We start from the raw sequence: 20,071 nt of genomic DNA on the forward strand, positions 1-20,071 counted from the left end.
AAAAAATAAACCAAAAAAAGAAAAGACCAAACCTATGAATAATAGGGATAGAAAAAGGAGAAGTCCAACTCAAAAGCACAGTAAATATATGCAACAAAATCATAGAAGAAAACTTTCCTAACCTAAAGAAAGATATGCATATAAAGATACAAGAAGCTTACAGACCACCAAATAGACTGGACCAAAAAAAAGTCCCCTTGCCACATAATAATCAAAACACTAAACATACAAAATTAAAAAAGAATATTAAGAGCTGCAAAGGAAAAGGGCCAAGAAACATATAAGGGCAGATCTATCAGAATTACACCTGTCTTCTCAATGGAAACAATAAAAGCCAGAAGGTCCTGGTTAAGTGTTATGCAGACATTAAGAGACCATGGATGCCAGCCCAGACTACTATACCCAGCAAAACTTTTGATCACCTAGACAGACAAAACAGATATTCCATGACAGAACCAGATTTAACCAATACATAGCCACAAACCCAGCTATATACAAAGTACTAGAAGGAAAACTCCAATCAGTGCAGGCCTGAGACAGAGGCCTCCTCTGGAGCAGGTCCTATTCAGTGACCTCCACGAGAGCAGGCCAGAGCCAAACGCCTCCATGCAACCAGGTCTGAGACAGCAACCTCCAGAGAAGCAAGTATAAGTGAGCTACATCCACAAAAACATAGACAATAGATGATCTCATAGCAGCAAATCCTAAAGAAGACAAAACCATACAAAATATTATCACCAACAATGAAAACTAAAATAACAGGAACTAGCAATCACTTGTCATTAATATCCCTTAATATAAATGGACTAAACTCACTTATAAAAAGACACAGGCTAACAGATTGAATACAAAAACAAAACCCACCCTTCTGTTACATACAAGAAACACACTTCATCCTCAAATATAGACATCACCTCAGAGTAAAGGGTTGGGAATTTTTTTCAATCAAATGGACCTAAGAAACAAGTGGGTGTAGCTATCCTAATATCTAACAAAATAGACTTCAAACTAAAATCACAGGAAAATCCATTAACAGGAAATTTAAATACTGAGAATCTATGCCCCAAATATAAGGGAATCCTCATATGTAAAAGAAAAACTTCTAAAGCTTAAATAACACATTAAACTCCACACACAAATAGTGGGAGACTTCAACACCCCACTCTCACCACTGGACAGGTCTGTCAAAGAGAAAATTAACAGAGAAATAAGGGAACTAACATGCTATGACTCAAATGGACTTAACAGACATCTATAGAACATTCCATCCAAACAGAAAAGAATATACCTTCTTCTCAGCACCTCATCGAACCGTCTCAAAAATTGACCACATACTGGGTAACAAAGCAAACCTCAACAGGTACAAAAATTGGAATAACCCCATGTATCTTATCGGATCATCATGGCTTAAAATTAGAATTCAACAGCAACACTAATTCCAGAAAGCCCACAAACACATGGAAATTAAACAATGCTTACCTTAATCATCAATGGGTCAAGGAAGAAATAAAGGAAGAAATTAAAGATTTCCTAAAATTCAATGAAAATGACCACACAACATACCCAAATTTATGGAACATAATGAAAGCAGTGTTAAGAGGAAAGTTCATAGCACTAAATGACTACATAAAAAAGCTGGAAAATTCCCACACTATTGAGTTAACAGAACACCTGAAAACTCTAGAACAAAAAGAAGCAAACTCACCCAGAAGGATTAGATAGCAGGAAATAATCAAATTGTGAGCTGAAATCAACAAAAATAGAAACAAAGAAAACAATACAATCAATGAAACAAAAAGTTGGTTCTTCGAGAAAATCAACAAAATAGACAAACTTTTACCAGAGAAACCAAAAAGCAGAGAAAGAATACTCAAATTAAGAAAATAATAAAAAAGGGGGGACATAACAATACACACTAAGGAAATCTAGAAAATCTCAGGGTATACTTCAAAAACCTGCACTCCACAAAGTTGGAAAACTTAAAGGAAATGAACGATTTTCTTTATATCACTTACCAAAATTAAATCAAGACAAGATAAGCAAAGTAAATGGATCTATAACCATTAAGGAAATCGAAACAGTTATCAAAATTCTCCCAACCAAAAAAAAAAAAAAAAAAAAAAAAAAAAAAAAAAAAAAAAAAAAGCCCAGGACCAGATGGTTTCAGCTCAGAATTCTACCAAAATTTTTAATGAAAAACTAATACCAATACTTCTCAAATTGTTCCACACAATAGAAACAGAAATAACATTGCCAAACTCCTTTTATGAGGCTACAGTTGCCCTGATACCCAAACCACACAAAGACACTACTAAGAAAGAAAATTACAGACCAATCTCACTCATGAACATTGACGCAAAATTAATCAACAAAACACTGGCAAACCAAATTGAAGGACACCTCAGAAATATCATCCAACATGACCAAGTAGGCTTCATTCCAGAGATGCAGGGATGGTTCAATATACAAAAATCCATTAAGGTAATCCACCATATAACCAAACTGAAAAAAAAACCCACATGATCTCAATAGATGCTGAAAAGCCTTTGACAAAATACAACATCCCTTCATGATAAAGGTCTTAGAGAGAGCAGAAATACAAGAAACATACCTAAACATAATAAAGGCAATATACACCAAGCCAACAGCCAACATCAAACTAAATGGACAGAAATTGAAAATGATCCCACTAAAATCAGAAACAAGACAAGATTATCCACTCTTTCCGTATCTATTCGCTATAGTTCTTAAGGTCCTAGCTAGAGCAATAAGACATCAAAAGGAGATCAAGGAGATACAAATCAGAACAGAAGAAGTCAAACTCTCACTATTTGCTGATGATATGATAGTTTACATAAATGACCCCAAAAATTCAACCAAGGAACGCCTACAATTCAAAAACACCTTCAGTAATGTAGCAGGATACAAGATTAGCTAAAAAAAAAATCAGTAGCCCTCCTTTATATAGATGATAAATAGGCTGAGAAAGAAATCAGAGAATCATCACCCTTTATAATAGCCACAAATAACAAAATATCTGGGAGTAACTCTAACCAAACAAGTTGAAGACCAGTATGACAAGAACTTTAAATCTTTGAAGAAAGAAAATAAAGACGACACCAGAACATGGAAAGATTTCCCATGCTCTTGGGTAAGTAGAATTAACATAGTAAAAAATGGCAATTTTACCAAAAGCAATCTACTGATTCAATGCAATGCCCAGAAAAATTCCAGCAAATTTCTCTTCAGAGACATTGAAAGAACAATACTCGACTTCATATAAAAAAATAAAAACCCAAATATAACCAAAACAATCCTGTACAGTAAAAGAACTTCTGGAGGCATCACAATCCCTGACTTCAAACTCCACTACAGAGCTACAGTACTGAAAACAGTCTGGTACTGGCATAAGAACAGACAGGAAGACGAATGGAATCAAATTGAAGACATGGATATCAATCCACACATCAACTAAAACCTGATTTTTGACAAAGAAGCAAAATATACAAAATGGGAAAAAGAAAGCATTTCAACAAATGGTGTTGGCATAACTGGATATCAACATGTAGAAAAATGAAAATAGACCCATATCTATTGCCAGGCAGAAAAGTCAAGTCCAAATGGATCAAAGACCTCAACATAAAACTAACCACACTGAACCTCATAGAAGAGAAAGTGAGATGTACACTTCAACACATTGGTACAGGAGACCACTTCCTAAATATAACCCCAGGAGCACAGACACTGAGAGAAACCATTAATAAACAGGACCTCCCTTTTAATAAAAGCTTCTGTAAAGCAAAGGACACAGTCAACAAGACAAAACAACAACCTGCAGAATGAGAAAATATTTCATCAACCCCACATCGGACAGAGGGCTGATCTCCAAAATATACAAAAAACTGAAAAATTGGTCATCAAAAGAACAAATAATCCAATAAAAAATGGGGTACAGACCTAAGCAAAGAACTCTCAACAGAGGAATCTGTTGAAAATGGCTGAAAGACACTTAAGAAAATGTTTAACAGTTTTAGCCATCAGAGAAACGCAAATCAAAACAACTGTGAGATTTCACCTCACTCCCGTCATAATGACAATTTATCTGAAAAGGATGTGGGGTAAAAGGACCACTCTTCCATTGCTGTTTGGAGTGCAAACTGGTACAGCCACTTTGGAAATCAGTAGGGTGGTTTCTCAGAAAATTAGAAAACAACCTTCCTCAAGACCCAGCAATACCACTTTTGGGTATTTACCCAAAGGATGTTCAATCACCACAAGGACAAATGCTCAACTATGTTCACAGCAGCATTGTTTGTCATAGACAGAACTTGGAAACAACCTAAATGCCCCTCAACCAAAGAACAGATAAGGAAAATGTGGAACATTTACACAATGGAGTACTACACAGCAGAAAAAAATAACATCTTGAATTTTGCAGGCAAATGGATGGAGCTAAAAACATCATACTGAGTGAGGTAACCCAGATCCAGAAAGACAAATATAGTATGTACTCACTCATAAGTGGCTGTTAGACATTAAAAAAAACCAGCCTACAGTTCACAATCCCAGAGAATCTAGACAACAATGAGGACCCTAAGAGAGACATATATGGATCTGATCTACATGGAAAGTAGCAAAAGAAAAGATCTGAGTAAATTGGGGGAGTGGGGATCATAGGAGAGGCCAGAAGGGGAGGGGGTATAAGGGAGGGGAGTGGAGAAAAATATATAGCTCAAAAAAAAAAACAATAAAAAGAAAGGGTAGTGAGTTTTCTTGTAGTTTGTGGTATTTTGTTCAGCTTAGCAAATCAGTACCATGGGGATCATTCATTTTAACCTATCAGTGTTCACAATAAAGTCATCTTTTGCCAGTCTGTGAGCTGGTACATAATAGATTCTGATTTCTGCCTTCTTTTTCTATGATTTGCTGAATCAGAATGTTCCAAAATCTGACTTTACCTGTGGCATTACAGCAAAGAATTCTATTGTATTCCAGTGACTTCAATGTTCCCTTCATTCTAGTGCCCTGGGAATTGTGAAGCATTAAGCCTCTTTCTCCCACATATTTTTTCCGGCAGAGTTTTAGGGAAAACTTTAAGTGCAATATGAAATTCTCCAATGAAGGATTTGAGAACATAGAAGTAGGTCTCAGGGATAGAGCTATCTGGGATGGAAGAAGATTTTTATCCTATCCTCCCATCCTCCTAATGTCTTTACTTAGATCCTTAGCCTTTTTACACTTTGAAAAAAATTATTTATTCAAAGATGCCTTGTCAGGCATGCTACAACTAAAAATAATATGGACAGTATTATTGTACCTTCTCCTGTCACTGAGGCACCATAACACCATACAATGGATATTAATTAATAAGGATTTAAAACGAAGTGAGATGGTAGCACATGGATGTGGTGGTACACACCTTTAATCCCAGCACTCGGGAGCGAGAGGCAGCCTGATCTCTGTGAGTTCGAGGCCAGTCTGGTCTCTAGAGTTTCAGGACAGCCCAAAATACAGAGGAACCCTGCCTCAAAAAGAAAAGTAAGGGGGAGAGGTATTGCCTGGTATTTACCATCCAGTACTGACTTTCCCCTCGGGTAGAGAGGTGAGATTTGCATCAGCACCTCTTTGGAGCAGTGCTTTTATCCCAAGTGAAGCTTTGCAGCCCCATGCACAGTTGATGTGGGAATTTCCGTAATTTCAGGGCTTCTGTGACAATGGATTATTTCCTGGTGCAATTAATAAGTTTCTGAGATGAATCCAAACCTTGCGTTCAAGCAGTCTGAGGATTATTGACTGAGTGATTGAGCCACGGACGAAGACAACACACATTTGAAATCTCTGTGCTTCTCAGCTAGCTAGCGCAGCAGTGGGTTGGGCAGCCACACTGAGGGCTGAACGGGAGTTCTTCGTTTATTCACAGAACCAGTTCTGTAAAGCCGGCTGCAGCGCAGGCTTGTGCGCAGTCCCCTGCCGGCGTGCTTACACCCTGACCTGGAGGGAGCAGCTAAGGGTGAGAATGTTGACTTCCTCTCCATCTCCATCTCATGTTTGGTTAGCTAGGGCTGGCCATGCATGCTGGGGACGGTCCTGGGATTTAATGATGTAATTAAATTATCTCCCAGCTTAGAGACAAACCCATGTTGTCTGGCAACCCATCTACTCAAAGCCCCTAACCTCAGTCTTCTGCACACAAACTATTAAAAAGTAAAGGAGCTAGACACATTTGGACTCAAAACCACATCACTTAGCAACTTGTCCAGCCAATAGTCTGTTAAGATTCAAAAACAAAAAGGCCACACCATGTTTTAGAGACAATGCCTCAGCAACTGTAACCCTCATGAAAGCAAGTCTTCTCTGTAAACAAATACACAACTATCTTAATGTTTACTTAGAACAGTTCTCTTGAAGGTGAAGATCCTATATGCAAATCAGAGAGAAGACTTTTGAGGCCATTTCATTTTGTTTCTGAGATTTCAAAGAGGAGGGTGTTTGTCTCAATCTGAGAATTCTTTCGAGGTGGGTTCTTAAGCAAATTTGGCTACACCTCTCTCCTTTCTGCTGAGAAAATAAAATGAAAAGGATATTTTAAACATTTAACATGGTCATCATACACTAAAAGTCTAAAATATAGCCTTTTATTATTAATCTGCAACACCAAGTGCATGAGTTTAATAAATTTTACAGGGAGTCCAAACCTTATTGCCTGGACTACTTGACAGAAACGCTCTTTTGTCAACTACCTGTTGCTCTTGGTTGTTTCTGGTCTTAGATCAGGAACAAAGACAGTCCAGGGTCACTAAGTGCAAGGCCTTCCATATAAGGAACTCTAATAGATGTTACACTTTTTACAGTCCAAAGCAACACACCGTGTATTTTACAAGGGGCTTCCCATATGTACCCACTTCCTCTGTGGTACCTACTTCCCTGGCTGGAATATACCAATGTGGGTAAATCAAAAAGGGACAAGGCCCCTCTCCTTTTGATCTGGCCAGATCCAATCAAAGCAGTGAAAATGGAAGAAACAGTGGTAGAGCAACAGGAGCTAATGTTTCAATTATTCTTGATCACCCTTCTTTTGTTTTCTTTTCACCAAACCATTAAACATGATATTGCCTGTTCTGCACTTCCCCCAACAACCAATGTAAGTATAATTCCCGCCTGCACGCCAGGGCCATTTCAAGTGTCGGAGGCATCTTGAAAAAGTATGTATAGTGGAACAGCATCCTCAGAAGGAATCTGAGAGGTGGCAAAAAGGAAAGCAATGGGAAGGGTGACAAGCTTAGTTTGTGGTATAAAATATACAGATGTCCTGTAAGTGTCCATGTGGCAGCTCGCACAGGGCACCATATCCTCTGAGCCTTTTAGCCCTCATAGCAGGCAGAAATGTAGGATTTCGTAGGACCTCATGGTTACACGGGGTAAAAGAAAAACCCACTCCTACTGTGGAAACCTATAAGCCTCCCAATAGGAAGGACTTGAGAGAAATGACTTCCCTGTGGTCTCTCATTTATGCTCGTTACTCCTAGCTGAATGAACATTTAGACCACTGCCCTGGACCTTTCTCTTCTACATTTTTGGGAAGATATGGGTAAGACTTGAGCCCAAATGTTTATGGTATCTGTGAATTAAGATGTGACCACTTCCAAAACTCTCCTCCAAATAAGAGGAGGCAAAATCCAAGTTATACATTGTTTCAGTTGGGCTCATGAATTAGGCAATAACTTGGACACCCCTTAAAATGTCCCATAAAAAAGACTCTGGTTTTCCACTATTAGGTATACAACCATGACTTATTCTTATCGAATAGAGCGAAGACATTTTCATTAATGGCTGGAAAGAAAATATCAACTAAGCAATAGAAACCAATGAAACCAGCTGAATAATATGATCTATAGTTCTTGTGATTCTGAACTGAAGTCTGTGTTAGCTTAATGTATTCACTTCTTCTCATGTTCATAACAAGCCTTTCCCAAGAAGAGCCACGTCTCATGACAATAGGCAACTGTCCAGTCTGTTTGAATTTGTGTTCCCCTACCTAGAATTAAGGAAATATTTTTCCCTTTAATTATATGCGGTTGTTAGTGTACACCACCCCTTTCCAGCAGAACCAGTTAAGTTCTTCTGATTGCTTTTCCCTTCAAATTTACTGGAGGCCCACACGTCTGGAACATTATCCTCATGGCTGTCCTTTGACTCCTGCCCATAAAATTGTGTGATATCAGTTAGAAGAGAAGGCAAGCAGAGGTCTCATTTATTCTATGTGGGTAGGAAATGCCCTCAGCAAAAGTGCCAGAGTCCTGGCTGCTTCGGTGACAGGCAGGACATATCACAAGTGCCAGGATGTTTTCCCCCTGGGTACTTATCCTTGCTGGCAAACTAAGCTAAAGCTAGGGTCCCTATGAATCCACTTCCTTTATTTTGCATGACAAAAACCATTTTGGCTAGGAGAGGATTGCTCTGTGTGTTTACCTTCTGTAGGACCGCAAAGGACTTGTTTTGATAACTGCAGCGAATGGAAAGCAAAGAGCAGTAAAGAGAAGCAAACAGGGTGGGGAGGGGGAGGCAGAAGCACACTGTGAAACTTTTAATCAATCTTTGATCATTTCCCTTTAAGATGTCAGGGCCACTGTTTTGAGGAAGGTAGAAAATAAAGACGGTTCCAGGTAAGACTTTGCCCAGTTCACATGTCCCTGGTATTCTCATTTTCCTGTTCCATTTACATGTTCACTGTTATTTCTGTTGCTATGACAACTCATATGTGCATATGATAATAGTATGTGAGACAATGCCCTAGACTATTCGGCAGAAATCCTATTGCCTTGCAAATTCCTGTCCTGTGTACTTAAATACACTGGGTTCTTAAGGACTGCCATGTATTTATCTTTTTAGCTGCCTTTTCATACATAAACATATAGTCACACCAGTAGTACCAGTAGTATCATTGCCTTCATCACAGGAAGAATACGTTGATTTTTTTTTTAAATATGCTGCGGGAAAAGTTTTTCTTAAAACCACAATAAACTATGAGTCCGGGTTATTTTTAATTCAGAGACTGAAGAAGGCAAAAAAGAGTCATCTGGGTTATTTTTATTTTCCTTGCTTAATAGATAGTGACCTTCCCAGGGTTTAACTCTTAACTTCAATCGGCCTTCACTCCGTTTTAGGCACTCTAGCAATGCAAGGTGTTGACAAGGCTCCATCTCCGTTTGTGTCCTGTTTCTGTTAAATCTGTTACATTTTACCGCTGTTACATCTTATTCGCCAAGGCTACCAGCAGGCAGTGTTGGAGAACACAGGCTTGTGTGTCTCCACCCTTCCAGTGGACCTGTTTTCTAACGTTTGTTAGGTTTTACCGCTCTCTGCTGGTTGAGCTTTGGCAACTGCGGCAAATCGTTAGTTCATCGTTTGCGGGCTGACATTGTGGTGTTTTAGTGCCATCTTGTGGTCATTTTATGGAAACGCTTTCACATTATTGATGGAGATGTGTTGGAGCATCGCTCAAAAAGTCTTCTTGTTTCAGCCTCCATGTTCATGTCTTTCAATCTGCCACTGGCAGCTGAGTGACGTTTCAGTCTGACCTTACAGACCTCTCATTGTCTTATGCCAGGAGCCCTGACATGCTGCAGGCGGAGGAAGTTTCCTTTTCCATGGGAGGGAGGCATTCATCTACAGATTCCAACAAGGCCTCCAGCGGAGACATCTCCCCTTATGACAACAACTCCCCAGTGCTGTCTGAGCGCTCCCTGCTGGCTATGCAAGAGGACAGGGCCCGGGGGGGCTCGGAGAAACTTTATAAAGTGCCAGAGCAGTATACACTGGTGGGCCACTTGCCATCGCCAAAGTCGAAGTCAAGAGAAAGTTCTCCAGGACCAAGGCTTGGCAAAGGTAACTGAAGCCTGGCTGTGACAGCTCAAATAAGTATCTGCCCTCTTGTGGCATGTTACATGGGGTGGGTCAAGTTGGACCTTCTTCATTGGGCCTTTGTTTGATGTTTCTTCAATTCAAAGCACATTTACTGAGTGTCTGCTACTTGCTCAAGATAGGAGAAAAGAATGGTGGCCCCGATGTTGTTGCAGAAGGTCTCTACAACTTCCGATTCTCAAATATCTGTCAAGTGAGCCCAAAGGAGCCACTCATTTTCCCAACTTACTTTCTCCTTTTAACATCCAGGGGAGTGCACGACCCTGCTGGTGGATTTGCATTGCATAGTTGCTGGTCTACAATGTCTCTCAATTACTTCTATCACCTTCATAAAGAAAAGGTTCTGACCCTACCACATAACAATGCAATATCTAGAACCAGGCAGTGACGAAAACCCCAGACTAAAAGGCAAAATAATGTCCTGCCACTTCTAGCTTGCAGGATCTCGAAAGAATAATCAATCTCCACGGAGGCCTGTGGACTCCTGATAAGATAACTAAGAACGGCCCCTATGGATCTCATGTATTGGATTTCATCAATGAATCTACATGCAGTTGTTATGGCAACACTTAGCATGGACTAATCCCTGGCTAATCTGTGCTCCCTAACCTTGTAGGCACTTCTGATATTTTGTTACTATGCATTGGGTCTGTCTCATGATCTCCTCTAAGGAATGAAACAAGGTATTCTTCCCAGAAACTAACAAACATGTGGAGACATCCAGTAGACCTCGGATTCCAAGTCATAATGATAGTTCCAGCATAGGCTTGGAAGGAGGAAAACCGGAGCTGGCTAAGACATCTACTAGAGTATCTTGCTCCATAACTACATATGCCCTGGTTAGGGGAGAAGGGAGGAGAAAGAAACACACACAGGAACCAATCTGCTGACGCCAGTAGGATAGTTGTCCCTGAGGGTATTCAGAAACCAGCACTATCGTCCCTATCTGTCTGTTCCTGTACCCAGAGCCCATGTGGCCATCACCAACTGCCCCCATGTATGAGGTCCCTACTAGCATTATCACTCACAATGACAGCAACACACAGATTAGACCTCTTATGATTTGGGGTGTCAGAAATAGGATGGGTGCACAGGACCCCCTTCTGTTCAGGAGGATCTGGGGAAGAATCTTTGCCTCCTGCCCTCTGCTAGCTTTTGTAGGCCTAGTCTCAGGCCTGCTTCTTCCGTGTCTGAAGCCACCAACACAGCAGCATCTTCTCTCTCGCCTCCCTCTTAGAGGTACCCCTTTCGATGATATTAGAGCTGCCCAGATCCTCCGGGAGAGTCAGGAATCCTCAAGAAAGGGGGGGGGGGGCGGGGGGGGCGGATATGCAAAGTTTATTTTTCAAGGTTATGGGGGTTATGATATAGATTTCTTTCGTGACTATTCATTCTGTTTCTCAGAAACATGATGGAGAACGAGCAGTTTTGTCCATTTCCAACAGAACAAACTTCTTGGAGGGCAGGTCCACATAGCATTGTTTTGCATGGAGTACAGCCTTGAATATGGTATTTTGTGCCGAAAATGTAATGCTATTACTTTTTTTGATTTCATTCTTAATTATTTCTGTTGTGCACCCTTTTATCTTCTTCCCCAGATATGTCTGAGGAGCCTTTCAATATCTGGGGAACTTGGCATTCGACACTAAAAAGTGGCTCCAAGGACCCCGGAATGACAGGTGAAGTCGAGTTTTGAAACTTCATTGCACTTATCTCAGAAAAGGAGCATCCCCACCTCTTAGTTGCTATTCTCGTGGGAACTGCTTGCCAACCACCATTCAGAAATTACTGAAGAGAGGAAAAAGAGGACAAAAAAAAAAAATCCCTCTCCTTGGGCTCTCCTCCCCAATCGCTAAGCTTGGACAGTAATCCACCTCTCTTCTTTTCCTGAAGCCTAAACTGTCAACAGGGCAGTCTAGGTAGTTTGGCAGCTCAGTTAAGCCTGGGAGAGTCTAGGAGTGGCCACACAAACAGGCGCCACTATCAACAAGAACCTGCCACTCGTCTGGCTAGGGAGATTTCCTTCCCAGCTAGCTGAGAGTCTGCTGCACTTTTTCAGCAATAGAAGCAGCAGTGAAAACGAAAAGAGCAAGGTACGAATGCTTAAGGCAATTGTCCAAACTAACCCCAGTTCTTGCTTTTCTGGTTCCAGGTTCCTATGGCGACATTTTTGAAAGTAGCTCCCTGCGACCGAGGCCCTGTTCCCTTTCTCAAGGGAACCTAACCCTGAATTGGCCTCGATGTCAAGGGAGCCCCACAGGGCTGGACAATAGCACTCAGGTCATTCGGAGGACTCAGACGGCGACCACCGTGGCACAGTGCAGTGTCCACCTTCCTGTGTCGCGTGTCTGCAGCACTCCCCACATCCTGGGTGGTGGCAGGGGGGCCAGGCGGCCTGCAGCCAGGTCTGAGCCATTCTTGTCCCTAAACAGCACAGAAGACATGGCCGAGGGCGAGGTGGAAGTGTACCAGAGGCCTCAGCCTGTGTACCAGAGACCTCAGGAGAGTGGCAGAGATGACAGGCGCCCCCCTCCTCCTTACCCGGGATCAGGGAAGCCTGCCGTGACCTCGGCCCAACAGCCCTCTGAGCCTCCCCTGTGGAGGCTCCAGAGGCATGAAGAAGATTCGGGAACAGCCACAAAAGAAGGAGGCCAACGGGCCTCAGGAAAGCATCCGGCCAGACCAAAAAAACTGAGCAGCGCCTATTCCCTCTCAGCCACTGAGCAGGATGACAAACAGAACTTGGGGGAGGCCAGCTGGCTCGACTGGCAGCGAGAGCGGTGGCAGATTTGGGAGCTCCTGTCAACTGACAATCCCGACGCCCTCCCGGAAACCCTTGTATGAGCCCACCCGCCAGCAGCTGGAGCCCATCCTCCCAAAAAACATCCTTTTCCGGACCAGACCCGGGAAACTTGCCGATGGACAATTGGACAATTACTCATTTTTCTTTTTCTTTTAGCTTTTCCACACGTTGAAAAATCAACACAAGAGAAAGTCCACTTACAGAGAGGCCCTCCTGCCCTTACCATTTATTATAAAATTCTATTGCATAGCCAGCTTTAGGAAAACAAACAAACAAAACAAAAAAAACAAACGAACAAACAAACAAACATGATAATACCCAACCTTAAAACTACCCACATTGGCTCTATATAAGGTCAAACTCTTGCATTGATATAGCTTAATTGTATTTGTGTCTTCAATTTTGACTATTGTGTATTCTGTAACAGATTATATGTGATAATATGATATATTCACCAAAAAGACAGAACAATTAAAAAATCACTGCACTTATATTACACCATGAGATATATTAAGCAGCAAAATTCTATAGAATATTCTAGAATATGCACAAGCGGGTTTCTGTGCTTTTGCCATCGCTTTTTCACGGGACAGTCCTCCCTTTAATACCTAAGAACAATACTAACCAAACAGAACAGACTCTGAGAAGCCATATTTTTGTACGGAATTGAGAAACAGAAGTTTTAGTCACTGAATGCCTTTTCATAGTGAACAAGTTTTAAGGAAATATTAAATTTGATACGTTGTGAAATATATTTTTTGAAACTGTTTAGAAAGAACTCAGCAAACCAAATGAAAGAAAAGCAGTGCCTAACAGTACTTAAGAACATGTCCATCCCATTCTAGGTCAAATTCAATTCTCCATAGTTCACTTATAATATATATTTATAATGTGTAACTTTGATGTATTTTTCAAAACTACAAACTGGAATCCAACTACGAAAAGTTTTAAAATCTGAATACACATTCAAATTATACAACCTCATTCCCCCCCTCTGCCCTATTATAATAGCTCAATTACAAACAATTCTTTGTAAATTAGATCCTACCGGGGGAGGGGGCAAAAAACAGCTACATATTCGCGCTTACAATATGCCAAAGGCTGAGAAATATGTCTTCGGTAAGTTTATGTGTATTGTAACGTGTTACTACCTTACTTCAGCAATTTGAAGTGTTACAACTGCAAAACCACTTTTGACCAGCAGGTGGCAGTTTGCTTCAGTATTTTCTGATTTTTGTCACATCAGAACAGTGTACCATGTTAACAAAGAGTTATATATATATAACGTGTTACTCTTAGTTGTCATGTTGGCAATGAAATTTTTCTGTGGTGTTTCTTAAAATTCTATCTTGTGCCATGATGAATAAAAAAGTTAAGCAAAGTGTCACCAGCCTTTAAATCTAATGAAGGACCGCACCCATTTCAGATAGATAATTCACTACTCCCAAGGTCAAGTGCATTACACGCTGGCAGTTCCATAAATACACACATACTGTTAGAGATCTTGTTTTTAAAATAGCTGGTAGCTTGGGGACATCAAGTCAGTGATATGGAAATATGTAGAAATCTATAGTGCTAAGTTCAATTAAAGTCTGGTTTTCTTGTCACGGAGAAAGTGATTTCATACCTGACTGAAACTTGGATTTTCTGCCTCCTGGGTAGGTATAGATCAACACGGTTGTTAGAAATTGTGTCTGCACTACAGGGCTCAGATGCCTAATTGGTTCCAGATATGAAGTGTGGTGCTACGTACCTGGGGACAAGTTGAATGATTTTTGGGCTCAGTCACTTGGTATTGGTTCAGAACAAGGAAGATTTGTCTGACGATCTCAGTTATTCCTTATAGACTCCACTAAGAGCAAAGATAAATATAGGACTCACGGCAAATGCTACTTGACTGTAGCACTCATGAAGCTTTTCTATGCCACTCACCTTTATCCCAAACCCTTGCATTTGATCACGGCCTGACAAATTCTTTCTCCTCTTGTGAACTTCCTGATACCTGGACCTCCTACTCACCATGTTTATACTGTCAAAGTTGTGTTACTTAAAGCTTTTCTAACAAATGAACCAAATGAACATACATGCATGCATACACATATATGGAAGGTATGTATATCCATCAGTTACTAGATCTAAATTTGACAGTGTAGAAAAGAGCTCAATAGTCATGCCCCTATTTCTTTGTTCATTTCTGTTCTGTGTCCACATCTGTTACTTCTTTGGTGAGAGTTTGTTTCTTCGATGCCTTTATCGCATTGCAAATATGCCACTTTTTAAACACACATGAGGCCTCGAAAGATGGCTCAGTGAGCAAAGCGCCAGAACTCATAAAAGTTGGAGACAGTGGCACAGGTTTCTAATCCATTGTTCCTACTGGCAATGGGAGGTACAAACAAGAGAATTCTTGAAAGGACATGGGCCAGCTTAACCTGATCTATACAGAAGTGAGTGTCAAGAAAGACCCTATCTCCACCAAGGTGGAGAGCAAGGACTGACACCCAAGACTGTCCTCTGATCTTGCTATATGCACTGTGACCCACACAAACCCCCAACGCACACATCATACACACAAATCTTTTAAAACACACGAGACCCCAAACCTGTGCAGTGAGGACATTTTGAATACTGTATAAAATGTAATATGATGCTTGCCAAGGAAACCAAATGTCAAATTGGAGAAAACACTTTGACTAGGATGTTCAGGCCACTCATTCCTCAGGAGGAAAGTGATCGATCCTAGGGGCAAGAAGAAAGCTGCCCTGTGCCACAGATGCCTCCCTGTATGAATCCTCAATCACTTGGTTTTTGTGTCTTTGGCAAAGGGGCCAGAATGGTGATGATAGAAATGGCCAAATGCACATTTGTCTTGATCCTGCTAAGGAACTATTAACATATGTTTGTTGTGGGTTTTGATAGCAAAAACAACCATCTGATGCCAACAGGGCGTGTGCAAATTGAGGAAATTTATAAATAAATCCAGCTTGCTTCTTTTCTTATGCACATTTTAATACACATCTGTTTGGCAGAGAAGCAGTCCTCGGACTGAATATAAAGAGATACTAGAACAAAGTGGACGCTTGTGCTGTCTGCTGGTTTGATAAGCAAACAGCAGGAGGTAGATTTCACTGAACTAAGAAGAAAGGGCTTGTCTGCAGAAGAGTCAAAAAGAGATGCAAACAGGATGCCTTGACCAGACAGAATTGTAAAATAGCAGCAAGTGTTCTTCAGGACACACAAAAAAGCCAACAACCTACAAACCAAAGAGAAGTCCAAAGAGAAGTTCTCATCAAGGATGGCAGCCTAGAGATTCTGAACTGGCATTGAGAATCCCCACCTTACAGAGCCCTCAATCTGCTAAGTGGCAAAAGGGTCGGTCAACCAATGTTCAGTTAGCTCAAGCAGCTAATATCCCTTTAGTTCAGATTCCAATGCATCCTAGTTTGCGGCAGCTGTGCCACGTCCAGCACTAGAATACCCCAAACTTAAGAACCAGCCCTTGCTTTTCCCCATCTGAATGGATCAGTTGGGCTGAGGACACAGGACACTTGACCATGGGACTTCTCAAGTCCAAATACCAAATAAGATACAGTCTACTCAATTTGAAGGCTTAACAATAGATCGCATTAGTCTTAGTATGTCCTCCGTAAAATCTGAGATACACTTATATTCAAATAATGGCTCATCCCCTGAAGCTTTATATGTGATATAATTGTATTAAAAAGAATGCCTATGTTTATCTGATGGCATCTCGAATCTCTAGCCTTAACAACATTCTTGGTTCCCAATGCTTTGCTTGAAATTCTCACTGAATGTCCCGCGGTGCCTCAACGGTTCTGAAGGACCAGCTATATATCTCTAGTGCTACCCTGAGCTCCAATTTCACTTGGTATCACCCCATATCTTTAGCTAGGGAGCTTCTTCCTTCTGTGCCTGTAGTCTCACCTGGTCTATTAGTCATGTATCTCATCACTGTGGCAAAACACTCAGCAGACACAATTTAAGGGAGAAAGACTTCTTTCCTGCCAGCCAGCTCCCAAATGTGGCAAGGAGACTTTTTATTAATTATGAAAGCCTGGCCTTAGCTTAGGCTTTTTCCTAACTAGTTTTTATAACTTAAAACCCTATTTTTTAAATCCACGTTCTTTTACATGGCTTTGTTACCTTTACTATCTACCTATCCTGCTTCCTCCGCGTTTGGCTAGCCACTCTGCCTTTCTTCTTGCTCCAGTCCTCTCTAGTAATGCCTAACCTCTTGCTACCCAGTTACTGGCTCTTCAGCTTCTTACACTAATCACATTTTCACAGAGCGTACAAACATCCCCCAACAACCCTCCACAGTTCTGGCTTATCCATCTGCAGACTCTCACTTCTTTGCAATGTAAAAACCCATACACTACATATGTACGAGAAACTCCCCATTTTTACGGACAGGACACAATGTCTGTCACATTTCTATTCCAGAGGCCTCAAATGTTCTTCCTCACCCATCCTGTTTAGTGGTACATCATTTTCTGAACAAAATTAGCTTAAAATTTCTCTTTACCCGAATACATCAATAGAAGATCCTTCTGGCTCTTTGCACAGGCTTCAGTCAAGCATCAGTACCCATTAGCATTACTGTCTAGCATTATCTGAAGGCTCTTTAAACAGGATAGGGATTTTGTGAGTTTGGTACATTTTAGACTAGGCAGAGATAAGACATCTATTTGGGATATGTTTGATAAATGCATTCTGAACATAGATAGGCATGTTGCTTTTAAGACACTTGCCACGTGTAATGACAAACCATGCAAGGCCATCAGCTCCTTGAAAATGCAGACACAGGTGCACATTTTCTAAAGAAAAAGCTTTGAGAAGGGACTGGCAAACATGGAGACACCATCTTTTAAGAATCACTGCCCTGCACAGACTCTTGACACCCCCTAGCTCTGTGTTGTATGGGACGGTGAAAGAAAGCGACCCATGATGCCGCTCTGCTCCGGATGGAAATATTAAGGGATAGTGAGACCGTTAAGTGGGTAATTCCATCTACGCAGCTGCGAGAAGTTAGCAACACTGAAATGAGACTTTCTGGTGGTACAGCTGTTTGGGGGTCACCTATACCCTATAAATAACCCCTCAGCCATGCCCTGTAGGCCCAGTAAATTCTTTGGTTCACTAGAGTCTGGCCTTCAGTGGAACTGCACTCTGATTTGTCACTGGAGTTATAAGGAGGAAATAGACATATATTTACATCTCCCCCAAAACAGAGTTCTCTGTACCAGAGAGAGAGAGAGACAGAGACACAGACAGAGAGAGAGAGACAGAATGAATATATATTAAGACAGGTGTTACCCTTACACAAGCCAAGGAATATCCAGAAGCTAAAAGCAAGATATGGGTCAAATCGTTTGCTTTTGCTAGAGGGAACAAGACTTTGTATTTTTGGCCTTCAGACCTGTGAGGATAATTTCTGCTGTTTAAGGTGCTCCATCATGTGGCATTTGGTTATGGCTACCTAACAAACTAAGATGGTGAGCAAAAGTCAGACAACTAGGAGCAAGAGCAAACATTTCACCTGCTCAAGGGAGTGGTCACCAACAATTCACATAGAAGCAGGACAGAGTATAAGAGCTTTCTGCATCAGCCTGGTGCATCGCCTTTACCCCACTGTAATCCTGCCTTGGTGTGATGACCTACAAAAGTTAAGGGAGATATTTTCCAAGGAAAAGTTTTTGTTATTGAAACAGAACTTTGATAAATGAAGCACCTTTCGGAACCGAGAACAAGACAGGCTTTAGGGAAGAAAAGGTGAATAAGCAAAATGGGAAATTTTTGGTATTTCCAGTTTGGTATTTGCTTTGGCATCTCCTACTTATAATTTTGGCACAAGACTATGGTAATATGGAGCAGTTGGAAAAACAGTTGCAAAGTTGGTAGTGGGCAGAAGCCCAAAAGACGCCAGGGAAAAATGATGTCCACATGGTGACTTGACCAATAGCATCAGTATCTCCTGAGAGGTTGTTAGGAAGGTAAATCCCCAGATGTCCCATGCCTACAAGATAAAGGACCCTAGGTGGGAGCCCAGGCACCCGCATTTTAGCAAGCCTTCCAAGGAATTCTGATCTCCAGAAATTTGAGAACAGCCTGGCTGGACAAAGTACACAAGGACGAGAGATGGGAAAAGCAGAAAAAAAAAACTCAAGTAATGTCCTCATGTACTACTTTGCTTAAATAATTTCATGCCACACTTCAAAAACAGCTAAAATCAAATTATAAAATGATTACATGTTAGATTTTTATCTGAAAGTCCATAAACAGCATCATCCACTCGTCCTTCTGCAAGGAGCAAAGGCCACTGACTCTTCTGGGTGATGAGTGCCAGCAAACCTTTTTTCCTGACATGACCCATATACAAGATACATCACCGACTACTTCAGTTCACTTTTGTAGCAGGGAGTTTAAGAAAAAAACGGCAAAGCTGTGAAAGAATTCTAATTTCTCTGATTATTTTCCCAGTCCTTCTCAGCTTCATGGCAGCATTCTTAGTGGCTCTCTTGTAGGATGTACTGAACTTCTATCTATGAAGTTGGTTTGTATTAATATTTTACATTAGGAAGTTCAGCTTAATCATGCTTGCCCCGTGGGACTTGCATATTAAGCTAACCAAGTCCCTCCTTAGATCTATGTATTATTAAAAGGATATTCCTTTAGCCATTTTAAATAACATGTGGTTGCTTAGATTAAGCATCTATAAATCTACCTAGTAATACTTAAAATCAGAAGAGCCTCCTGATCTTGCCGGATTCTTTTTGTGGAGTGTCTCAGCACCTTGACTTTTAGCCTTAAGTCAAGCTTAACTTGACTTCTCTGTCGACTGTGGGGATGGCTGGTACTGAGTTCGCTCCACCCAGGGCTCTGCTCCAAGAGCACTCAGACATCACTTCACAGAACTTGCAAAACAACTCGGTCTGCTCATTTTGTAGTCATGAAAACTGAGGCCTAGAAACAGAAATGTCACAGAGCAAGTAATGTAGAGACCACTCGAACAAGCCACCAGCCTTCACGGTATGCCCTCTTCTCAACAAAAGCCTCGAGTCTACAGCAAAACAAATTATTGAACATGGTTTTGACAGTCACATGGAAAGGAAAATACAGAATGCTTCAATTTCGATAGGGAGCAGTAACTCTGCTAGAAAGTAAACACATCAGGGACCAAAGAAATTGGTAACTTTCTTGGTTTTATTCCTGTTGCTGTGATAAATAGCCCAATAAAAGTGACTTGAGAAAGGGCTTTTGCTTACAGTTCAAGGCACTCCATCATGATGGGGAACCTGAAGCAGCTGGTCACCTTCACAATCTAGA

General features: G+C 41.1%; 1 protein-coding gene across 2 annotated transcripts in view; it reads left to right on the top strand.

Annotated features, from left to right (window-relative positions):
- The window catches only part of Arhgap6 (Rho GTPase activating protein 6), a 511,034-nt gene extending 496,926 nt beyond the window's left edge, over positions 1–14,108 (top strand). For both annotated transcript variants that reach the window (XM_038316286.1, XM_038316287.1), the window contains exons 11-13: positions 9,608–9,885; positions 11,520–11,600; positions 12,074–14,108. In XM_038316286.1, the coding sequence (XP_038172214.1) occupies positions 9,608–9,885; positions 11,520–11,600; positions 12,074–12,765 (1,051 nt within the window). In that variant the 3' untranslated portion in view covers positions 12,766–14,108. The remainder of the gene's footprint in view (positions 1–9,607; positions 9,886–11,519; positions 11,601–12,073) is intronic.
- The last annotated feature ends 5,963 nt before the right edge of the window (positions 14,109–20,071 follow it).

Source organism: Arvicola amphibius, chromosome X (genome assembly GCF_903992535.2).
Source record: "Arvicola amphibius chromosome X, mArvAmp1.2, whole genome shotgun sequence".
NCBI lineage: Eukaryota > Metazoa > Chordata > Mammalia > Rodentia > Cricetidae > Arvicola > Arvicola amphibius.